The 21,111-nt window shown below is 40.9% G+C and overlaps 1 protein-coding gene across 4 annotated transcripts in view; it reads right to left on the bottom strand.

Annotated features, from left to right (window-relative positions):
• Window positions 1-6,485: 6,485 nt before the first annotated feature.
• il1rapl2 (interleukin 1 receptor accessory protein-like 2) overlaps window positions 6,486-21,111 on the bottom strand; it is a 583,827-nt gene continuing 569,201 nt past the window's right edge. For 3 of the 4 annotated variants that reach the window (XM_030061479.1, XM_030061478.1, XM_030061481.1), the window contains 8 exons: window positions 20,867-20,927; window positions 19,997-20,109; window positions 15,127-15,272; window positions 14,243-14,320; window positions 13,797-13,913; window positions 10,260-10,382; window positions 9,612-9,851; window positions 6,486-8,806 (listed from right to left, as the gene is read on the bottom strand). In XM_030061479.1, the coding sequence (XP_029917339.1) occupies window positions 8,708-8,806; window positions 9,612-9,851; window positions 10,260-10,382; window positions 13,797-13,913; window positions 14,243-14,320; window positions 15,127-15,272; window positions 19,997-20,109; window positions 20,867-20,927 (977 nt within the window). In that variant the 3' untranslated portion in view covers window positions 6,486-8,707. The remainder of the gene's footprint in view (window positions 8,807-9,611; window positions 9,852-10,259; window positions 10,383-13,796; window positions 13,914-14,242; window positions 14,321-15,126; window positions 15,273-19,996; window positions 20,110-20,866; window positions 20,928-21,111) is intronic. The other variant, XM_030061480.1, reaches the window with a different exon arrangement.

The raw sequence follows: 21,111 nt of genomic DNA, 5'->3' as shown, positions 1-21,111 counted from the left end.
AATTCAAAGAACTTTATTATTCCGTTAGGAACTTCAGTTGTGCAGAGCATAACTAGCTAAACATCTTTCACCATCTACAGAAGTTGCTGAGCCTTCCTGCCTGCTGTAGGACTCAAAGTTAAGCTGGGTTGATAGAACATGGGTTTACCACAGTACCTATCTCAGGATCTGATATCGGGAAAATCAAGTTAACATTTTAATTGTTTCATACGGTCCTTCTTAGAACAGGCCAAGGTGGCTGCAGCTTATCTCAAATTACATGCATATGACTTCCTGAAATGATTCTGTAGTGTTTGGTCATACCAGCAACCAGCTCTTGCAGGCTTGAATTTAATTTACTACTGTTTCAGAATGGTTTGCTACTGGAAAGATTTGGGAACTATTAAGTCACTGAATTCATTGAAATTGAAAAAACTTGGGGGCAAAATGCTCTAATGACCACAGTCTTAAATAGTTTGCCCATATTTTTAATGATATTAATCTTGGTTGGAATTTCTTACAAAGACCATATTTCCATATTACATCAAACAGTATTATATTGCATGGTATGAGTTATAATAAACCTAGCGTAAATGGATTTTTGGGTTTTACCCAACACTACCATGCCCTCTCATGATGATAGGGTAATCAGGCACTCCCTGTGTTAACTGCTGTGTCGCTCCTTCACTCCTCCTTGTGCTGTTTCCACAATGTTAATCATTTGGTGAAAAAGAAAAAGAAAAAGAAAAAAGGATAGAGCGCTACTGGAATCCCCTTCACTGGTGCTCATGGAGTATGCGGGGAAAGTTATGAAAAGAGGAAAAAGGAGTATAATCCAGGCATTCAAGTGAATTAATAGGTTTAAAAGGCCTTTAATTAATAGGGCTTAAACATTAAAACCACCGACATGTTTCGGCCATGCGGCCTTTCTCAAGGTGTTCGGCATCAAGAATGGGAAGACAAAAGGAGGAAGTTATAGACATCTGTCCACGCCCCTAGGTGGGAGGGCTGAGTGGTTGTGTAGTTTATGTTAGGCAGAGTATATAATTTTTTTACTCACTTGCTTCCATTATTTTCTAAATATTTTGTATGATAGATGTTAGAATTTGTTTTTCATTCATTTGCTTCCATCTCTATGTTTCTACACCCCCGAAGGACACCTGCGCCATTGCACCACTCAGCCCTCCCACCTAGGGGCGTGGACAGATGTCTATAACTTCCTCCTTTTGTCTTCCCATTCTTGATGCCGAACACCTTGAGAAATGCCGCATGGCCGAAACATGTCGGTGGTTTTAATGTTTAAGCCCTATTAATTAAAGGCCTTTTAAACCTATTAATTCACTTGAGTGCCTGGATTATACTCCTTTTTCCTCTTTTGTTAATCATTTGGTGTTGGCCAGATGTTAAATAGCACATAAGGAGGAACTGAAATTTTGTTACAAATGTTTAAAGTTGTCATCTGAAGATGCACCAGTTTGAGACACCTTTGATAGTGTTTGAATACTATAATTAGGCAAACAAGTTAGCTGAAAAAATTATTTACAAACTGGACTGAGGTTAACATGGTGCAGAAAGGCTATTGAAATCCCTCGGTCAATCCCTATAAAATGTCTCTTCAACAACAGACTCAGGCCCTGATTCATCAAGCACTGTCACACCAAAGACTTCCTTTTAGGTTATCAGTACAAACATAACCTTTGAGGTCCTAACCCTATATTATTTCATTTTAAGTATAGAAATTTCCCAAGGTTCGATTTTACTAACCAGTGTAAACAAAAACAACTATGTGCTTTGACTTAATGCCACAGCTTCAGTGTGCACTCTGCAGGAGTGCTTTTCCACACCTACTCAAAAACACTTAAAAGGCTTTCAGTTGAGCTGCTGGTGCTGTCTTAGCGCTGAAGTACAGAGGAATAGCGGTTACGGCTGTTGTTTTGTCAAATTCTGTTTTTTCTATCACTAGCAATGTTGAAATCTTGCCAAGAGCTAGTGGTACCTTGTTTTAACACCAGCGACAGTAAACATGTAATTCCCAACAAATGATATAGTCCTCTGGGCCAATTAGCAAAAAAGTATGTACCTTGCTGTGATGTTACATTGTAGAATACCCTCTGACACATCAGTATAACTCCAAGGCTGCATGGCCATGACCAAGGAGGCAGATGTGCACAAAGACAACGGCTAACAAATGAGTTTATTAAAGTACATCAATAAAGGAATAACCCAAAATAAGCATGTGTAATCAGTAGGATCAGTAGTGTAAGTGAGTGCATGGGTGGAAGAGTATAGCAGTGCAGTGTTGTATGGTGCAGCACCACAAACCAAAAAGCAAACCAAACCAGACAGCTGTCTCAGGCGGGAGGGAAAGAGATACTGAGCTCCAGAGGGTTCTTAAAAGCTCCATCTCTGCTTTATGTGGGGTGTCTCAGCACCTTGCTTGACAAAGAGTACGCTCCTTATCAAAATCTTAAAACCAGTTGGGAAATTGCAAGAATTTACATTTTGCACTGATGGATCTTAAGAAGGTTCTAAGTAGAGCTTCAAAATGCAAAAAGAAGAAATGGGAGTGAGACAAAAAAAAAAAAAAAAAATTGAGTAAGCAATTTATTGCAAATAACCATTAAACTGAAATAGGCTGTTCATCAGCTGATCAAAAGTTTAAGACCTCTGCCTTTAAAAGCCCAAATCTTGGCAAAAATGTGGATTCAGTGTCATTTTCTGTCAGGTATCCACACTGTCATGACCTCCTGATGGCAAAGGCAAAAAAGCTTTCTTGGTAATCACCTCAAAAATTCATTTCGGCATGCTTGATGCTAGTGTTTCCAGGAGGCTAGTGGGAATGTTGCTCCAAGTGGTGAAGATGGCTTCATGGAGGGCATCCACTGTCTGGAACTGGTGTTCATTTCTGTAAACTTCCCTTGCCATCCAATCCCAAATGTTCTCAATTGGATTTAGATCAGGGGAACACGTAGGATGGTTCAAAAGAGTAATGTTATTTCTCTGAAAGAAGTCCTTTGTCAGGCGGGCATTGTGAACTGCAGCGTTATCCTGTTGAAAAACCCAGTCATTACCACACAGACAATGGCCTTCAGTCATGAGGGATGCCCCCTTCAACATCTCCACATAGCCAGCTGCCGTTTGATGCCTCTGCACAACCTGAAGCTCCATTGTTCCACTGAAGGAAAAAGCCCCCCAGATCATGATGCCGCCCCCTCCACTGTGCTGTGTAGAAAACATCTCAGGTGGGATCTCCTCGTCATGCCAGTAACGTTGGAAGCCATCAGGACCGTCAAGGTTAAATTTTTTCTCATCAGAGAATACAACTTTCTTCCACCTTTCAATGTCCCATGTTTGATGTTCTCGTGCCAACTCCAAACAGGCAATTTTGTGTCGTTGAAGGAGACGAGGCCTTTGAAGACATTTTTTGTTCTTAAAACCCTTCTCTCGCAGATGCCGTCTGATGGTTATGGGACTGCACTTGGCACCAGTGACAAGCTTAATTTGGGCAGAGGATCATCCCGTGTCTTGACGGACAACCAATTGGATCCTCCAGCTCAGGGCCGGTGAAATTTTTTTGGGGTCTACCACTTGACTTTTTTGTTCCATAACCCTCAGGATCTTTTAGGAAGTTAAACATGACTGTCTTACTGCGTCCAGCCTCAGCAGCAATAGCACGCTGTGAGGGCCTTGTTGTTGGGCCTTGCTTATGCAGCTCAACAATCCGACCGCATTCAAGGAGAGAAAGCTTTTTTGCCTTTGCCATCAGGAGGTCATGACAGTGTGGATACCTGACAGAAAATGATACTAAATCCACATTTTTGCCAAGATTTGGGCTTTTAAAGGCAGTGGTCTTAAACTTTTGATCAGCTGATGAACAGCCTATTTCAGTTTAATGGTTGTTTGCAATAAATTGCTTACTCAAATTTTTTTTTGTCTCACTCCCATTTCTTCTTTTTGCATTTTGAAGCTCTACTTCGAACCTTCTTAAGATCCACCAGTGCAAAATGTAAATTCTTGCAATTTCTCAACTGGTCTTAAGATTTTGATCAGGAGTGTATCTGTGGTTGAGATGGTGATTGGCTGGACATGTTTTCTTCCTCTCTGTGTTTCAGTTTCCTTGTACCAGTTTCCGCCAGACCTGGTCATGTCGCCACCGATACCTGCCCTCGGTCAAAGCTGACTTACAGCCTGATAAGATGTGCTGCAGGCTGGGGTTCTGTAGAGATGACAGTTTGCTTTGAAGCCATACCAGAACTGTACGTTTCTGGGACTTGGGAGGACGTTGTATGCAGATCTTATGTGGAAGCTCAGTTTTGCTTGTGGGATATTCCTCGTTATGACCCTGTTGGTGACTGCTTCCCAGCTTGTCCACCTTCCTGGCTGTCATTGGCTCACAATACTGATTTTGTACATTTCAGCCTCCATTCTGGTCACTTCTGAGATCACCAACTCTGTCTTCTTGTTTTTTGTGGCCTTGGACCACATCTTGGGAGCTGGTCTCCACCTGAGCCCAGCCCTGCCTGGCTGTGACCATACAACTACATGTTACAATTAACAAACAAGAACTTCTATCCGATGTCACAACACAGAATAAAACTCAGTTGGGTATTTTTTTTTTTTTTTTAAACAAGAATACATGAGATGCTGTGCATCCCCAAAATTAATTGTTGATGGAGCCAGGTCCGTCGTTGGATGGTTGGATGGCAGTTGTGTTCATCTTACCAACTCTATTATTTTGCAAAAGCCAAACACCAGACAGGACTCCCAGCAAACAAATCAGCAGTTTTCAGTAGTCTCAAAAGAAAATGTAAGTTTTATTGATAGTGCTACCTCAGACAAGTTATGTCAGAGTTAAGGAGTGCTGATCATAGGTAGGCCACAGCATCAAATTGGTATTAATCAGGACTAATCTAGCAGCAGTCAAAAATGCTCTGTTTTTCTTCTTTGCTTCGGTACAATGGGAGTGACATTATGTGGCCAAGCCATTTATTGCTTGAAGAGTAATCACTAAAATAGCAAATAGTAAATCTAAAAGCAATAGAATTTATTTAAATGGAAATAAACTAAAATAGATGTGATCAGTTCATTTAGTCATTCAGAACTGTAGTTAAAAGTCTATTTGTGTATCTTCAGATCATGAAAGCATAGCAACTACTTGATTTGGGGTTTTTTTTCCCCCACGAGTAAAGCTGAACAGCATTCAATTTTTCATTATTAAGTCAACAAAAGTTTTAAGATATCTAAACATCCACAGTTAATGAGCTTAAGAAGTGCTGGGCATTTGTCATTGGGTGTTATAGGAAAATACAGTTATGTATCATCAACATAGACCAGCATAATGAAAAAAGGAAGTGAATGAATCCTATATCCAAGTGGTATCATATAGGTACAAAACAGGACCCAGGGTAGAACCTTGAGGTACTCCATATTTGTGTTGTGCTGAGAATGCTGGTCTACGCGAAGAAACTGCCGCTCTGAAAGATGTGATTTACACAAGAACAAAAGTGTCAAAAATGTATTTCACCAGATCAAATAATTACAGCACCACTAGCTAGAAGTGCTACCAAGATTGGGTTAGACTCATTTTATTTGATACAAAATAGTGGGAGTTAAAGCAACCAATACGGCGACAGGTTACAGTTAAGAGCTGGGTTTACCAAAAGCTTATCTCAACTCTAATTTAGGATTAAGCTTATTCTTGTTTCTCAGAGTTGATGTATGTGCTGTTTTCCCAGATTAACCTCAACAGACATGACTAATTTTCGTGTAATCAGAAAAGCTACAATGTTTTGTTGGGTAGTGCAAAAACACAAAAATAAGCATTCCTGCATGCTGATGTAGTCCTCAGCAGGATATTATTGTCCTTTGTGATTCTTTATTTCATTATTAAACTTCTCATGAACATGGGCACTAAGTCTGGTTTAGTACAGCTTGCTGAGGATAAATGCCTGCAACATAACTATCTCTTCTAATATCTCCCCTATTCACTGGAGCTTTTGGCAGCCGCAGCTCGACTCAGCTGAACTCTCAGGTCAAATTCAATTCAGCTCACTATACCTCAGTTCCGATCAAATCAGATTAGTCCAGCTGAGTGAGAAACTGGTTTTAGTGAAAAAGGTAAAGAGCCCATCTCCACCTAGCTGAACACAGGATTTTACATTGCTATCAATACGTCCAGCAGAACTAGAGGACTGGGAGAGGGAGGAGATGGAGGAGGCCTGAGAGTAAGGAGTTGATGAGGAAAAAGAAGAGAGGAAGTAAAAAGAAGAATGGGTGGAAGAAAAGATAGAGTTAGGGAAGAGGGAGATGACAGCTGGACAGGAGACGAGGTGACAGGGAATTTGTTCAAGGATGAAATGGAGGATGGACAGAGGAAGAACAAGTGAGAATAAGGGAAGGTAAGAAAAAGAGAAAGTGGGGGGAGAGGAAAGGTGGACGAGCAACAACAGGGATAGAATGCGTAAGAGGATAGACATCTGATATGTATAAAACAACCGATATAACTTTTATTTGCTCTTAATTAAATTATTTCAACTAATATATCCAAAGAATAGTCAAAGAAATGAGCAAAAAACAAAAGACAGCCACTATATTGCCACTGAATAACAACTGAAACGAATAATTCATTATTGTATCAAACAATCTCAAATATCCAGAATTCATTGGTTTTAATAAAACAAGGACAGTACCTTTGTGTAAATTCAAAACATTATTCATTTTGCTTAAATATCATGGTAATAATGTTGGTTTCTTAAAGCTCACAAAGAAGAATGTGTTCCGGTTCAGCTGAAGTCCGGCATTTTATGCAGTGAAGCCCCTTTGGCTGACTGGTAGATGTTCTCCATTGCAGAGTCCATTAGCAGGGTTGTACTGCCACGAGAAACGTCCATCCAAATGGAAAGAAAGCAAAATGAGGGGCATGGCTGCATACACACACACACACACGGGCACACTCGCGCTCACATTCACACGCACATACCCACACACATACATACACACATATGTTTGTGGGTGCCAACAGAATATGTAGGGAGTTAATCATCCTCATGTAGGCCTGTGTAGAAGTTATGAAAGCTGTACAGATATTATTGTAACACGGCAAACGTTAAAAACAAAGCCTGGTAAATGATTACCAAACTTCTAAAAGGATAGATCTCTAAAATAAAATAATTTTAAAAAACAAATAAAAAAAACAAAAAACATTTTTTGGAGGGACGCCTCCTTTTTTTCCCTTTTTTAAGTATTATCATTTCATTATGGCCGGACAGAAAACAAATATAATATCAACATAAAACATTTATTCTCCTCTATATAAAGAGAGTCTGCGACAAATGATTGTGTCATTTATTCATTTATCTGTGTTTCTTTGATTATTTTTCATTTAAATGGGTGGTCATGCAAATAGAAAAAGCCAAGTCCTTTATGCTTTTTAGTATGGTGGTAGAGTTGACAATTCACCTCTAGGCCAGTTTGCTTCTTGACTACTTGGCTAGTTTTACTAGCCAGTCACTTTACTGGGTTACAAGGCGATGAGCTGACTGGTTCCCAAATTCCCAAATCCTAGTCCATTTGATCATCATTCACTGGTTTACTAGCTGAATGGTTTGTCTGTTTTAACCAGACAATTGTCAACCAGGTTGCTACTCAACTAGTTATTCCACTGGTGATTTTTCCATTAGCACCAGTTAATTGTGCTTTTCCAGTCTTCCCATTATTTAGGTCTAGCAATTCTGCAGTTTAGCCAGTACTTTACACTTTCATTGGTATCTTGGTATTGGTGCTGGAGTCCATAGTCCACCATTTCAGCCTGTAAGCCAAACCAGTTAACTAGTAGCAGAATGTTTTTAAAGAGGTTAACATGTTGTTTTAAGGTGGACTGGTATTCCAAGATCATAGCTCAAAGTCTGCCTGCTATTCTGACAAGCCACCTGGTCGGAAAGTAGATCACTATTCTGAGAACTCAGCTAGCTAGAGGATTGACTGGCATTCCAAGATTACGCTAGTTTTGTTTTTAGGTAGACCAGTTTTCCAAGCAGTTAAGCGTTAAGAAATGGACTGATTTTCCAGTTACTTAGCTGGTGATTAAGTAGAATGGTATTCTCAGAAGTCAGTTGTCTTTAAAAGTAGAATGTACTTCAGGATGCAACTGGTATTTCCTGTCTATGGATTCCTATTTTTCTTTAAAATATCCTTGATTTTTTCCATTCAGTGTCCATACCCCTCCACAAGCCCCACCCACCAGTCAAACTGGTAAGACCAGTCAGTTACCAGTCTACCAGTATAACCTGACAACCACACAGATAGCTGTTATACTATAGCTGTCCATTTTGATGTTACTCAGTCTCCAGTATCTCAGGGCTACATGTCTTACATATCAGTCTAGATCAGCCTGTAAACAGATGGTAAGTCCTGTTTCTACAATCTGAATATGCAAGCTGCAAACAAACCAGGAAGCAGTCTATAAGCATTCTGCAGCCAGTATACCTAACCAATGTAAATCCAAGGCATAAACAGTCTTTAACCAGTTGATCCCATGTTCAGTGACAAGGGAGAACTGGCCCAAAACCAGTCTGTAAGCAGTCCATGACCAGACTCCCTTGAAATCCAGTACGACAGGTGTCTGTGCGCAGTCCGAATATCCAATGAAAACCAGTCTACCTTGTGTCCAAAGCCAGCGAAAACCAGTCTGTAAACCGGTCTGTAATCCAGGACCAGTTGAGCAGTCCTTCTACCAGATGTCAGAGCTTAGTTCTCTGCTGGTGAGTGGTACAAAGGTGCTGTTCATATGGATTTCTGGCTTCTTCCCCAGTGTATTGCTCTGAGCCACCTGGGAAACACACAGCACAACAATGATTAGAAGTAATCTCCTGCACGGCAAAACGACTATTAGAAATAATCTACCACACAGTACAACATCTATTAGTACTAATGTGATGCTTTCTTTTCCTCTGGGAAGTACTACACACACACGCACATACAGCAGAACAAACCACTAACGGTTAGCCAAGGTTAATTTTGACCATTTTTTTACTTCTGTCTTACTGATTTTGTTGATTAAAATGTTATATGACTTTAGTCAACAAAATCAATACCATCAAAGTTAATGAAAATGCAGCAGCCCTTTAACTCTTCAGACAAACTCACTGCAGCAGCATAGATTACAGTTGCAACATTGAGACATTCCCTAACTCATCTGTTGATACAGGAGCTGCATACGAACTGCATGTCTTGGAGCATCTGATATTTATAGGGAACATTATCAAGATGGACAAACAGGCGCTGTATTCTATACATTGATGCATGTGCATGACAATGACAACGACAATCATGAGTTTTCATTTGCTAGTCGGCAAGAATAAATGCTTATCTGTGAAAGGATAATATAACTTCTGTTCTTTCTATGTTTTCTTTTAACGAAACAGACCTCTTCTTCCCCACTGAACTGCTCTGAGCCCCTGGGGAGAAAAAAGGGTTTTTTATTTTTAATTGGTTAATATTTTAAGTATTTGCACACAAAACAACTATACGGAAATTCAAGAAAAAGAAACAAAGCACTTTGAGGAAAATGGGAGCCAGAAACTAACTGGGAAAAAACCCTGCAAAAATATATTGTTTACTATCCTTTTGCTCACCTGTCCATTCAGCAGCGTCATAGGGATGTTGCAGTAGACGTGGCGCCCCCCAGGGCCAAGAGTGGAGAACTGCACGGTGGAAGGTGGTGGAAGGGGAGGCGACAGGGAGGAGGGCTGCTGAGGCAGCTGGAACTCGTAACTGCGGCAGAAATGTCTCATCTGGGCTGCCGTAGCTGTGTGACCCCCACCCAGTGGCAAGGTCATCTGGTTGTAGTCAGGGATCTCAGTTGCCAGTGCAACCTATGGTGGAAAGAAAATGGTTGAATGCATCTTTCATCATCCAGATACGAGTCCAAGTGGCATTTGACCCCACAAGTATATGTAGACATAGCAAAGAAATGTGCAGACCTTTTCTACATTTCAATCAAGAACACAACACACAGAATCACAAAATCTTATTCATACAGAGTAGAAATCAGTGAATTTACTCGTAGGAAAAACATACTCTTTCATCAGCCAAGACTGAAACTGAGGAAATGGGACACAGGTTTATTAAAATATACTAAGCTAATAATTTTGTAACATGCAGACCCTGAACCAGTGGGACCACAGCCACTATTCATTGAGAGTATTTAAATGTAGTTTAGAAAATGCCAAATCCAAGTTAATATGTCAGTTGAAGTAAAGTTTAGGAATGCTGTGGCTGACCTGATGATGTCCATGGCGACTCTCACTAGGGGGAGCCAGGGAGGCGGAGGTGGTTGTCATGGCGATGGTGGAGACGGTGGTTTGTAGATCACCAAACAGGCCTTGCTCACCAGAGTCCATCACCTGTTACCATGAAAACATCATTTACAGTTGCAGTCAGTATGAAAATGTATGCACCTGTTTGAACACTCAAGGACATTTTAGATGGGCTAAATACTTAAAATTACCACACTGATGGTGAAAAACTACAGTTTTGATTTGATTCAAATACTGTACTTTCATTTACATTTCCTGTGTGAGCTGTGACATCCCTTCACATACTCTGGGGGGATGGGTATGGGTATGTGGGAACTGGGTTCTAGGATTTCGGAGCTCTGTTAAGACTCAAATTTTCGTGAAGTAACACATTCTGAATCAGAAACAATTATTTCCAGTCAATACAGAGCCAGACAGCATGTCAGTATTGAAGTTTCCCAATAAAATACACACATCACAAGTACATCACAGTGCACAAAGCCCTCAGAGCAAACAAGATCTTTCCTCTGGCAATTTGTGACTCATACCTGTTCACAAAAGAGTCTTGAGGCATAAGAATCGGCAGTACTAAGATATATGCTAAAATATGCCAGCAGAGAGAGCAATGTGACTCACCTAAGTGACCAGAGCTAATTCTTACTGACACAGGAGGGAAATCAGATTCCAGTCTTTAGCTGAGCATGGCTAATAGCTTTAATTGTTCAGTATTCTTGTGGCTTCTATCAAGGAGTGGAGAAATGTGCTCCCTTACCTAGAAACGGAAGAAGCATTTCACCTCATCTTGACCTCTAGTTTGCTGTCAGTTCATTTTGTTATGCTAGACTTTCCAGGTATGAGTAATAGCTGGCTGCCAGATGTTAACATCCATGCTCGTATACTCATAGTACATTTTGGAGCCATATTCTGTCGGTGGGTTGGATTACGTTTTCACTTCAAATGAAATGCAGTTTGTTGGGAAGAGGACAGAAACCTGCATTTCGAGGTGTCATGGTGGCACCAGGTCATGGTGCAAGCTCACTTGGGTTTTGATCATTTTGTAGTCAGAGGTAATAGCACAGTGGAGGCCCATTAGTTGTAAAAGGGGTTGAATTAGGGGGAATAAATTAACTGTGGATGTGTTAGGAGCTGTTGTATCAGCTCCACTCATTTCTTTTAAAAGCAGTGCACTTGAAGCCACTGGCTTATCCAATGACAAAACTAATGCTCTTGTCTAGGAGGTACAACTGCACAGCATAAATCCAGAAGCCCAAATATGTTCCCAAGGGCAGATAATATCCCTTTTTTGGGGTGTTTCTGCATTACTGGACAGTGACAGTGGAGAGAGATAGGAATGACAGGGCAGACAGGGGGGATGACATGCAACAAAGGGCCTGAGCCAGTGTGCGTTGGTCCTGTGTCCTGGGCCGCTGTGGCAAGGACTAGCCATATTGGTATGTAGGTCACACACTACCAAGTGAACCATGGGGGTGCCCCAATAATATCACTTTTTAACTTTATTTCATGTTTCTCGATGAATTGAAATCCCTTTCCCTATCTCACGTCCATGTTTAGTGATGCACATTACAGTTTTATGTTGAAAGACGGTGATTCTCACACAAACCTGTTGCTATAGTTTGTCTTATTTGATTGAATTTCATTTTCTCAAAGTTGGCTAGGTCTACAAACTCTAATAATAAAATAGTGCCACTATAGCCGATACTATGAGAAAAGCTATAGTCTGTTTAACTCATTTATAAGATTGTAAAAACTGACAGGTCCCCATAAGAATCCTGTTCTTATGACTGATGTACTGTATTTAGGTGATGCAGAGAGAAATGCTGAAATAGGAGTTTTGCAGGATAATTTCCTTATTCACCACAACATTTTCCAATTTTTTACACCAGTTTTAATTGTAAAGAAGGACACTTGTCTGATAAGGAAGGCTGCTTTTCTATTCATTTTATCTGTGTAGTTCAGTCTGTATTTCTTACTCCATGAATATAGTCCAATCCATGACATCAGCAGAGCATCTTACATTACCTGTATTTAGCAGGCATCTCCAAGGCCATCTGTTTGGTGTTGATGTATGCATCCCAGGGGAGCATAAGCAAATGTGCAGATTAAATTTCCACTGTAATTTTACGAGGCTCCAGGACATGCCTTTGGGACAGTGTCTGCATGCCTTTATACCTGTTTGCTGCTGATGCATGTAAGAGGAGTCCATTTTTACTCTAGCTCTCACACGAGAGGTTCCACAAAAAAGTCTTCATTTGCCAATCCTGCCACCCCTAGCTGTCCAAAAACATGCCTGCATAAAATGCCTACCCTCCTGATCTTTAATACCCTCTTTCCCTCTTCGGCACTCCTCTACACTCTACCGATTCATCCACTAGCCTTACTTTGCTTGAGATACTGCCTTAGCACACCTTCCTGTCTCCTGTTGTTGATATATTTCATCTACAACCATTTCTTTTCCCTGATGAAGCTGCTTTACTCCATAAAGGTTGTCCTATACCTAGGCCAAATCCTCCACCTGGCCTTGTTGCACGTGCCCCATAAAATCCCTATGTCTTAATGCTGACTGTGTCTGTAACCCTGCCTCTCTTTGGTTCCATTTTCACTCTGCTAATACAGTAGGTGCTGCATCTTTGACATGTAGGTCCTTAAATTCTGTAAGTGCCATCTCAATCCTTACTTTTGCACATTTCAACTCTTGTGGTACACAAGATACAGGCAGCTCAGGAATCCCTTTCCCATACGAAGCTACATACCTAGGACAACTTGGGAATCAAAGTCATTTCTTCACATATGAGCTAATCAGCATCTCTAACCTTCCCAGAGTTGATAATTGTATCCCATACACTGTCAAAGGACACATTGGCTATGGCAATAATCCTAATTCCAAACAGGAAAACTTTAGTTTGCCTGGTAACCCTGGTCTCTCCATGTCCTCAATGTCTCCAAATAGCTGCTGCTTTGTGTCCTGAACCTGCTCCAAATCACTCAGATTAGTATCACACAATCATCCTAGGCTTTAGACAGGCTTTTTGCCTGGTTTAAGAAGCTCATTTCACACCTGATATCTCTAACTGACTCTAGATATACTGACATTTTTGTCCATTGGATTTTAGAAATTATCTGGCATCTGGACAGCATCCCTGCCTTTAGTAGGAAGCTTCGACCACCTGTTGGATATTAATACATGCCTGTGGGAGGGCAAATGCGAACAGTAACTTCATACATTAATTTTCACCAGGCTCCAGTACTTGCCATCTGCACAGTGTCTGTCTGAATTAGAAGGCATCTAATGCAGTACACCAAGGATTCCAAAACTTATAAATGTCAAGGACCCACAAAACCAGTCAGAATTGGGCCTGGGAGTTTATAAGCTTTGGTGCCATGGACCCCATATCATGTTTCTGCATATGATTTATGTATAATACTCCCTAACTCTCTATTGTGTAAGTAGGTAGGTAGAGACACATGTAGCACACATTTTTCATTGTAATTTTAGCAATTTACCTGGCGTCTGGACAGTGTCTCTCTACGTTTAGCAGGCATCTCATAGATCACCTGTTTCCAGAACTTGGAGGACAGTTCATTGCTCTTAGGACCCCTCCACTTGATGATGGATAAGACCTGAAGTGAAGAGCAGCGAAGAGAACAGAAGAGAAGAGACAAGAAGACATTTTTTCTCTCAATCAGAGCTTAGCAAACTATTCTTTCTACACGAACTTTCAATTGCATACGTATACATTTTTTTTTAGTTCTTTAACTGCTGTTTCTCTCACTTTCACTAGCTTTCTCTGGATGACTTCTTCCATCCATCCATCCACCCATCCATCAACTCAGTATTTTGACAGACTGTTTAAGCGCTTCAGTCTTGTGGTTTGTGTGCATATTGCCTCCTTCCCTCCCCTCCTATCTCCATCCCTCACTTGTTCCATCTCTCTTTCTCTGTTTAGTACCTTGATTGTATGTTTGAGTGCTTCAACCTCTTGGTAGTTGATGACACTCTTCAGGTCCGCACACTCTATCATGATCACCTGGGCAGACAGAAAAGCAGAGGTAGGAGCAGGTTTGAGTAAGTACAGACATGATATTCTATTAGTGGAACTGCTCATCAAGCAGCTCTCGTCGGCGTGTGGAGTACTTCGCTGTTTTTGAGCTTCCACATGTACAGACTGGAGTGAAAGTGAGAAGAGTATGTGATAAGAATAATTGAAAGGCAAAGTTTGTGCAACATTTTTTGGCTTTGACACAGAGGAGCGGAGACAAGTCCTTGATCATGGATCAAGGTTGTGCTGAAACACCCCCACTCGAATGTACTTAATAAAACTTCTAGGTTTTTGGACAGCTGTGCAAAATTGAGGCACACTGCTCTGGGGGAAACTGGATCAGGAGATTATGGAAATCCTTCCCTCTGAACTTTGTGAAGAACTAAACAAAATCAATGACCAAGATGTCAAAAGTGGTCCTCCCTAGCCCCATGGTGGAGGCCAAGGGGATGACTAAATAATTATATCGTCAAATATCATATACAACTTTAGCTGTCACATATTGTTAGTGTACGTATCTTAAGTTCAGTCAATCAATTTGAGAGGGAGAAAATGTCTTCCATGATTTCTTCATCACACTGAAACAAACTGTAAATATGTGTGAGGGTTTACAGTGTATGTTGTGTGAAAATGACCATAAACACTAAATCATACATCCTCTCAGAGGTCTGGAGTCCAGAATCTTATAATTTCATTTCCCTGTTCCTCTAATGTGTAGGTAAATGTAACCAAAGCTGAAAAGCTGAACTACACAGTTACTGGCCTCTCAAACTGTTTTAGTTCCTGATCCACACCTTGATCTCCCCGGTGACCAGCATGGAGTGGAGGCGTGTCTCTATCTGAAAGATGCTCCACCCTCTTTTGGCAACAAACTCTGGGGTCAAAACGATGATGAGCCTTCTGCTTTGTTCTACACTGCGAGTGAAGTCCTCGATGTAGACTGGGAGAGAGAGAGAGAGAGAGAGAGAAAGTGAAAGGGAGAGAAAAAGGGATGTGAAAGAAGGATGAAATTCAAAATGTGAGGATAAGAAAAAACATGATTAGTGTCTTCCACTTGATTAACTGGATAATTCTGGGAGTTCCAAGATGGGACAAGACAAATTCACATTTTACAGGAAAAGTTATAAAGTAAAAGTAAAGTTGTATGTTAACACTGCTATTGGATACCCTTAAATGATGCTGGCCCTCCCCTAGCATCCTTTCTCTCCATTTTGATTTTTTGTTCCTAAAAAGAAAGCTAGTATTTCAAAATCACTACAGTTGTGTCTACTGTTGTCACTGATGTGAAGTCTGATTTTGAGTTGCAGACCTGACAAACTCGGGCTCCTAACTTTATTATCTGTGAGTTGCATCAGAATCACTACACTTCACCACAATTTAAACTGGCTTACGTGGCCTGTCCCATTAAAACTCTCTCACTTCATATTTCCAGTCACTGTTACTGTAACTCTCAACGTTTTTGTCAATTTGATGAGCTTCGCACGACGCACGCCACTTTTCACACAGCTTCTGTACGACGAGGTTAGTTGCCTCCAAACAAATGTCTGGGAACTCTGCTGCGCTCTGTGAGTATGGCAGTTTTTCTTCCTGTCTGCGTGCAACCTCTCTTCACTTGCTAACCAAATTAATGACAAAGAGTCTCCAACAACACATTGCAATTTCACGCTCAATTTGAAGGGCACAAATAGTACAGAGCAGCCCTGTCCCCCTCCCTACTGTGGCTGTCTAGTTTGCTTTTTCTCTCCCGTCCCATCCCGGCCTCACTTCACCCTTCACCTCTCCTCCTGTCCCTCTCTTCCTTCCCCTTTCTTTGTTTTTGGGGATTATGTAAATCAATTAATGAAATAACGAAAATCAATAACCCCCCTAACCACCTCTGCCCCCCTTCCTGTTGTTTATTTCTTGGTCTCTTGTTCATTTCACTTTGTGTATTGAGGACTAATGGAGTGGATAATTGAATGGAGTATTTTAGGTTGCATCCCTGTACTGCTCGCTCTCTCTCTCTCTCTCACACACACACACACACACACATGCACACACAAAAAAGTACATTATGTAGCCTATAGGCAAGCCCAAAGGCTGTTCATTTTATTTCTGTATTTGTTTGCCTATGTTTGTGCATTTGCCCTCATCCTTTTGTGTGCTTTTGTGTGGGCATGTGAGTGTGCATGCACGTGCATGTGCCTCTTTGAGTTTGTGCATATATGGCACTTATTAGTATTTGTATGCATGCTGAGACAGCAAGTGGACATTTGTTTCCATGATATTTTCAGGGCACAGGAAGGAAGCTTCATTTCGGGAGGAAATATTACTTTTTCAACTGGTTTCAGGGTGAGGTGTGTGTGTGTGTGTGTGTGTGTGTGTGTGTGTGTGTGTGTTAATTTGTATACTGTAGAGTTTTGGCTGGGGCCAGGCGATGTAGAATGACTCAATCCATTCTAAACCACATGTAAGTAAATTTATTCACACATTTGAAGAGTAGATGTTAAATAATGCAGAAAACAGGCATTAGTTGTTACTTTCTTGCCACATTATCAGGCTATTTTAGCGACTACATTCATTTTTTGGATGTTTTTAGGACAAGGGGAAACATCATTTTACAAAGAAAATGCTAATAGACAGGGGATAATGGCTCAATATTTTAGTGAGTGCATTAGTTTCATACTTCAGTTGAATTAATAAGGCACTACTGTTATTTTTTCCAAAAGTGTTTTCAAAATACCCAAGTACCCAAGAGCAATATATTCTTTTGCACTTTCACTGCCTTCTGGCCTAATAAAAACAATATCACCTATATCGAAATATTCTCCCCTATACCACCAAAGCAGAGCACATACTGTAGGTGTATCAATAATGCATATAATCTTAAAACAGATCACACAGATGAGAAACTGCATGGTTTGCATTAAAAGCATATCGTAATGTAAGTATTCGAAAGGAACTACATTTCAGTTGCATTTTATTGACGATATTATTTTTCAGAGAAAACTTTTCCACTTTTATCTACTGTTTCTCTCTGTCTGTGTGTGTGTGTTTGTGTGTGCGTGTGTGTGTAGTTGGAGTCTCTAGCAAAAGCAATACGGCATGGTGTCAGCAGTCTAAGGTGCTAGAGAAAATGTTTTCACTTCAAATGAGATGAATATTTTTGTGTAGATATTATTTTCATAGGTCCGTGAAGGGGCTTGAAATAGGGCTTGGCAAAATGGGAAAAATGGCCATTGCAACATGAACACTAAGGCAGATAATGCAGCCATGCTTGTCATCCCACTTTCTGCCTGAGAAAAGCTTCGTAAGTGACTCCCTTCCAAGTGCTTTTTATGGGTTTGGCTGGCTCACTCTTTTATTTTTTACAGTATTAAATGTTAGTGCATTAGTATACACTATCATGTTGCTCTGATGGTTGGCATCCTCTGTTTATTTTGTTTCCATCTCCGGTGCGAAGCGCTCGCTGCCGTGGTGTTTCCCACAGATCACCTGTCAGTTAAACAGCATGTCCAGCAACGTGACGTCCTTTTCCTCGGATTTTCTTCATGATGACGTCTGAATCTCTGTAGGTGCCTTGTGTCTTTAAATTTGCTTTGAAAACCGAATGAGTCAAAGACAATACACATGTATGTTTGATGTTAATGAGGCCAGGCTCCTGCTGTTGCCAGCACATACTCCTGACATGCTAATGGCATGCGGCCGTCTCTTGGGTCGTCTTTGTTTTTAATGATGGTACCTAGAATGCCAGCAGCACCGGGAACGCTACTGTGTGTGTGTGTCATGTAAGTCATTTGTGAGGTGAAACATCTGAAAAGTGAGTATGTGTGTGTGTGTGTGCAAGTGTGACAGCATGTGTGAAAAAATGACCCCGATTACATTCTAATCACCAGTAACTCGGTGTGTGCGTGTGTGTGTGTGTGTGTGTGTGTGTGTGTGTGTGTGTGTGTGTGTGTTTACAAATTTATGGAAATATTTTTTCAGTTTTTCCCATATAAAGCCAGTGCATATTATTACGGCACTTTTAATGATGGTTCCACTATTTCTTGCTGCAGCATATTCATAGATTACATTTTTAAACTTTAAGTATGTACACATTAACATATCTAAAACATACTTCATATCAAGTAATCCATATTTAAGCGAGTCATTGTGTCTGACACTAACATCGTTAAGCATCTGTAAAAAAAAAAAAATCCGTGCTTCCATCCATGCTCACCAGCCACAATTAATTTTTTAGTTTCTCATAGCTGTTAGAGTTACCGACTATATGTTTATTATCGTCATATTCATATTCGGTGTCAGCGGTTCTCAGCTGGGCTAGTCTTGGGGTCGACAAGCTTGTGGTCCACTCAAAATTGATGTAAAAATTGAACTGCAACCCAACAATTGAGGACCACTGTTCAATGTTCATTTTGTATTTCTTGAAATGTTTTAAAAATAGGATTTTATAATTGCTGACGACTACTTTCATCCTGTATTTCTGTGCACGTTTTCAGTTTCTTATGTTATGTCACGTATTATGTTTCCTGTTTCCCTACAGTGTCATTTTACTTGTGTTGCTGTTTCCGCACAGGGATCAGCGACATGCCATCTGGTCTTAACTGGTGCAGCAACACCTGCTTGAGTCACATGGAAACCCGAAGTTCCTGCAACTGAACCATGAAAGTACGCGCTGCCAGTAATGTCGTCTTTATTTGTCGTTGTTGTTCATCGCTGTGGTGGGTCGTGTGACACAGAAAACGGGTTTCATTCTTCTTCACTCGTTGCAGAGCTCGGTGCAAAGCGGTTGGAGGAAATCAGCCACTCTTTAACAAACTGTGAAAAGGTCATATATTTTTTGGGGGGGAGATACAAGGTTTTCAATAAAATGGCAACTGATGCACTGTAGCTAGAAGAGCTGTGAAGACAGAGGGAATAATGATGGGAAGGTAGATGTATGGATGGTGTGTGTGTGTGTGTGTGTGTGTGTGTGTGTGTGTGTGTGGGTGGGTGCGTGAGAGAGAGAGAGAGACAGAGAGAGAGACAGAGAGAGGTCACGCATTGACAGAGCAATAAGAGTCATATTCCCCCTTCAGCTGAGTGACACATATCTGCAGAATTGGTGACAAATGATGCGTGCGGGTGTGTGTGTGTGTGTGTGTGTGTGTGTGTACTGTATGCATGTTTGTGTCTGAGGGAGGATGAGAACTGTCCTATAATGTGAAATAGGTGACAAGCAATTCAGCATGTATTGTTTGTGTTTGTGTGTGTGTGTGTGTGTGTGTGTGTGTGTGTGTGTGTGTGTGTGAAACTGAGAGTGAGACGATGCGTGAGGCAGAAAAAGAAACAGAGAGGGAAACTTTCTGTGTGAGACTGGAAGAGAGAGAGAGAGAGATTGAGCGAGTATGTGTGTGTGTGTGTGTGTGTGTGTGTTAGATGTAACGTGTCTAGTGCCTCTATGCATGCAGTGTTTCCACATCCATGTGTATGTTTGTGAACGTATCGTGATGAAGATGTGCATGGGTTCTGATTTGTTCTGACACATGATAATGAATTCAGGGGACAGAAACAAACAGAGAGTGGTGTGTGTGTGTGTGTGTGTGTGTGTGTGTGGTCTGTGTTTGGTCATCTTTGTCATCTGTATCTTTTCATCCCATATCCATATTTCACTTTTAGACAGACAGACAGATAGATACTTACTGCTACTGGGTATGAGGTCTCTGTCTGGTATAAAAAGTTTGTATCCGTAGTGTTTCTCCAGGACGTCCGGCAGGATCTCCAAAGCAAACGTCTCCTCCTCGCTGCTTGCTCTGCTTTCACATTTACAGAAACAAATTTTTTGTAAGAAACGTGGATAGAAGCTCCATATCAAACAGAAAAGTAAAACGCAGTATCTCAGGTCAATAACAATTTCCCTAGCCTGGGTCCAGACCCGAGAACTGCACGTTGACTTTCAAAGTTTCGAGTGATTCAGTGAGTCTGGTGTCAGCCGTTTCAAATTGAGAGCGAGAGAGAAACTTAGCAGCCCGCTACTTGCAACAGCAACAGCCGCCTTTTTTCATATTAGATATTCTTTTTCTTTTTCTTTTTCATGTTAGAGCACGTTGGCTGATATCAGCATTGGCTGCTTTCAAATGGTTTTGAGCGTTTGTGGCTCACACGCTCTCAAATGACAGAGTTATCGGTATTAATGTTGATATTGGTGGCAGTTTTCTATTGTGTACCGTGGTGGCTTGGTGGTGAAGTGCAGCCTGTCAGTCACTCACAAGAGAATATGGTGAATTTAATTCTTTTTGGAAAACATGTTTCTTTTAGCCTGTTTATCTAATCGACGTAAATACTACTCATTACACTGAAAAACATAATTATTTATTTGGTCCATCCGCCAACAAGAAATGAGCTCCCTGTGAATTTGTGAATTTCCTTCGGGATGAATAAAGTATCTATCTATCTATCTATCTATCTATCTATCTATCTGTTGGACGTAAAAGGTATATTGGTTAGCTTGGTTCAAAACATACAACACACACACACACACACACACACACACACACACACACACACACACACCTGCCCAAAGAGTCCAGGTCCACTTTAGTATAGGAAAGATAGGCATCATACTCCTTGTTATCTGGAAGGAAAGAGAGAGAGAGAGAGACAGAGAGAGAGAGAGAGAGAGGGAGAGAGAGCACATTAGTCCAGGGCAGACACACATCACCCTGTTGTGTAGGTGTGTAGACATGTGTAGACATGTGTAGACATGTGCCAACAGAAGAAATCCGGGCATCATCTCTCTTCGCTGGTTACCTCGCAGG

Source organism: Myripristis murdjan, chromosome 10, assembly GCF_902150065.1.
Source record: "Myripristis murdjan chromosome 10, fMyrMur1.1, whole genome shotgun sequence".
NCBI lineage: Eukaryota > Metazoa > Chordata > Actinopteri > Holocentriformes > Holocentridae > Myripristis > Myripristis murdjan.
The sequence above is the reverse complement of the archived record's forward strand: the minus strand, read 5'-3'. Positions and strand labels throughout refer to the sequence as shown.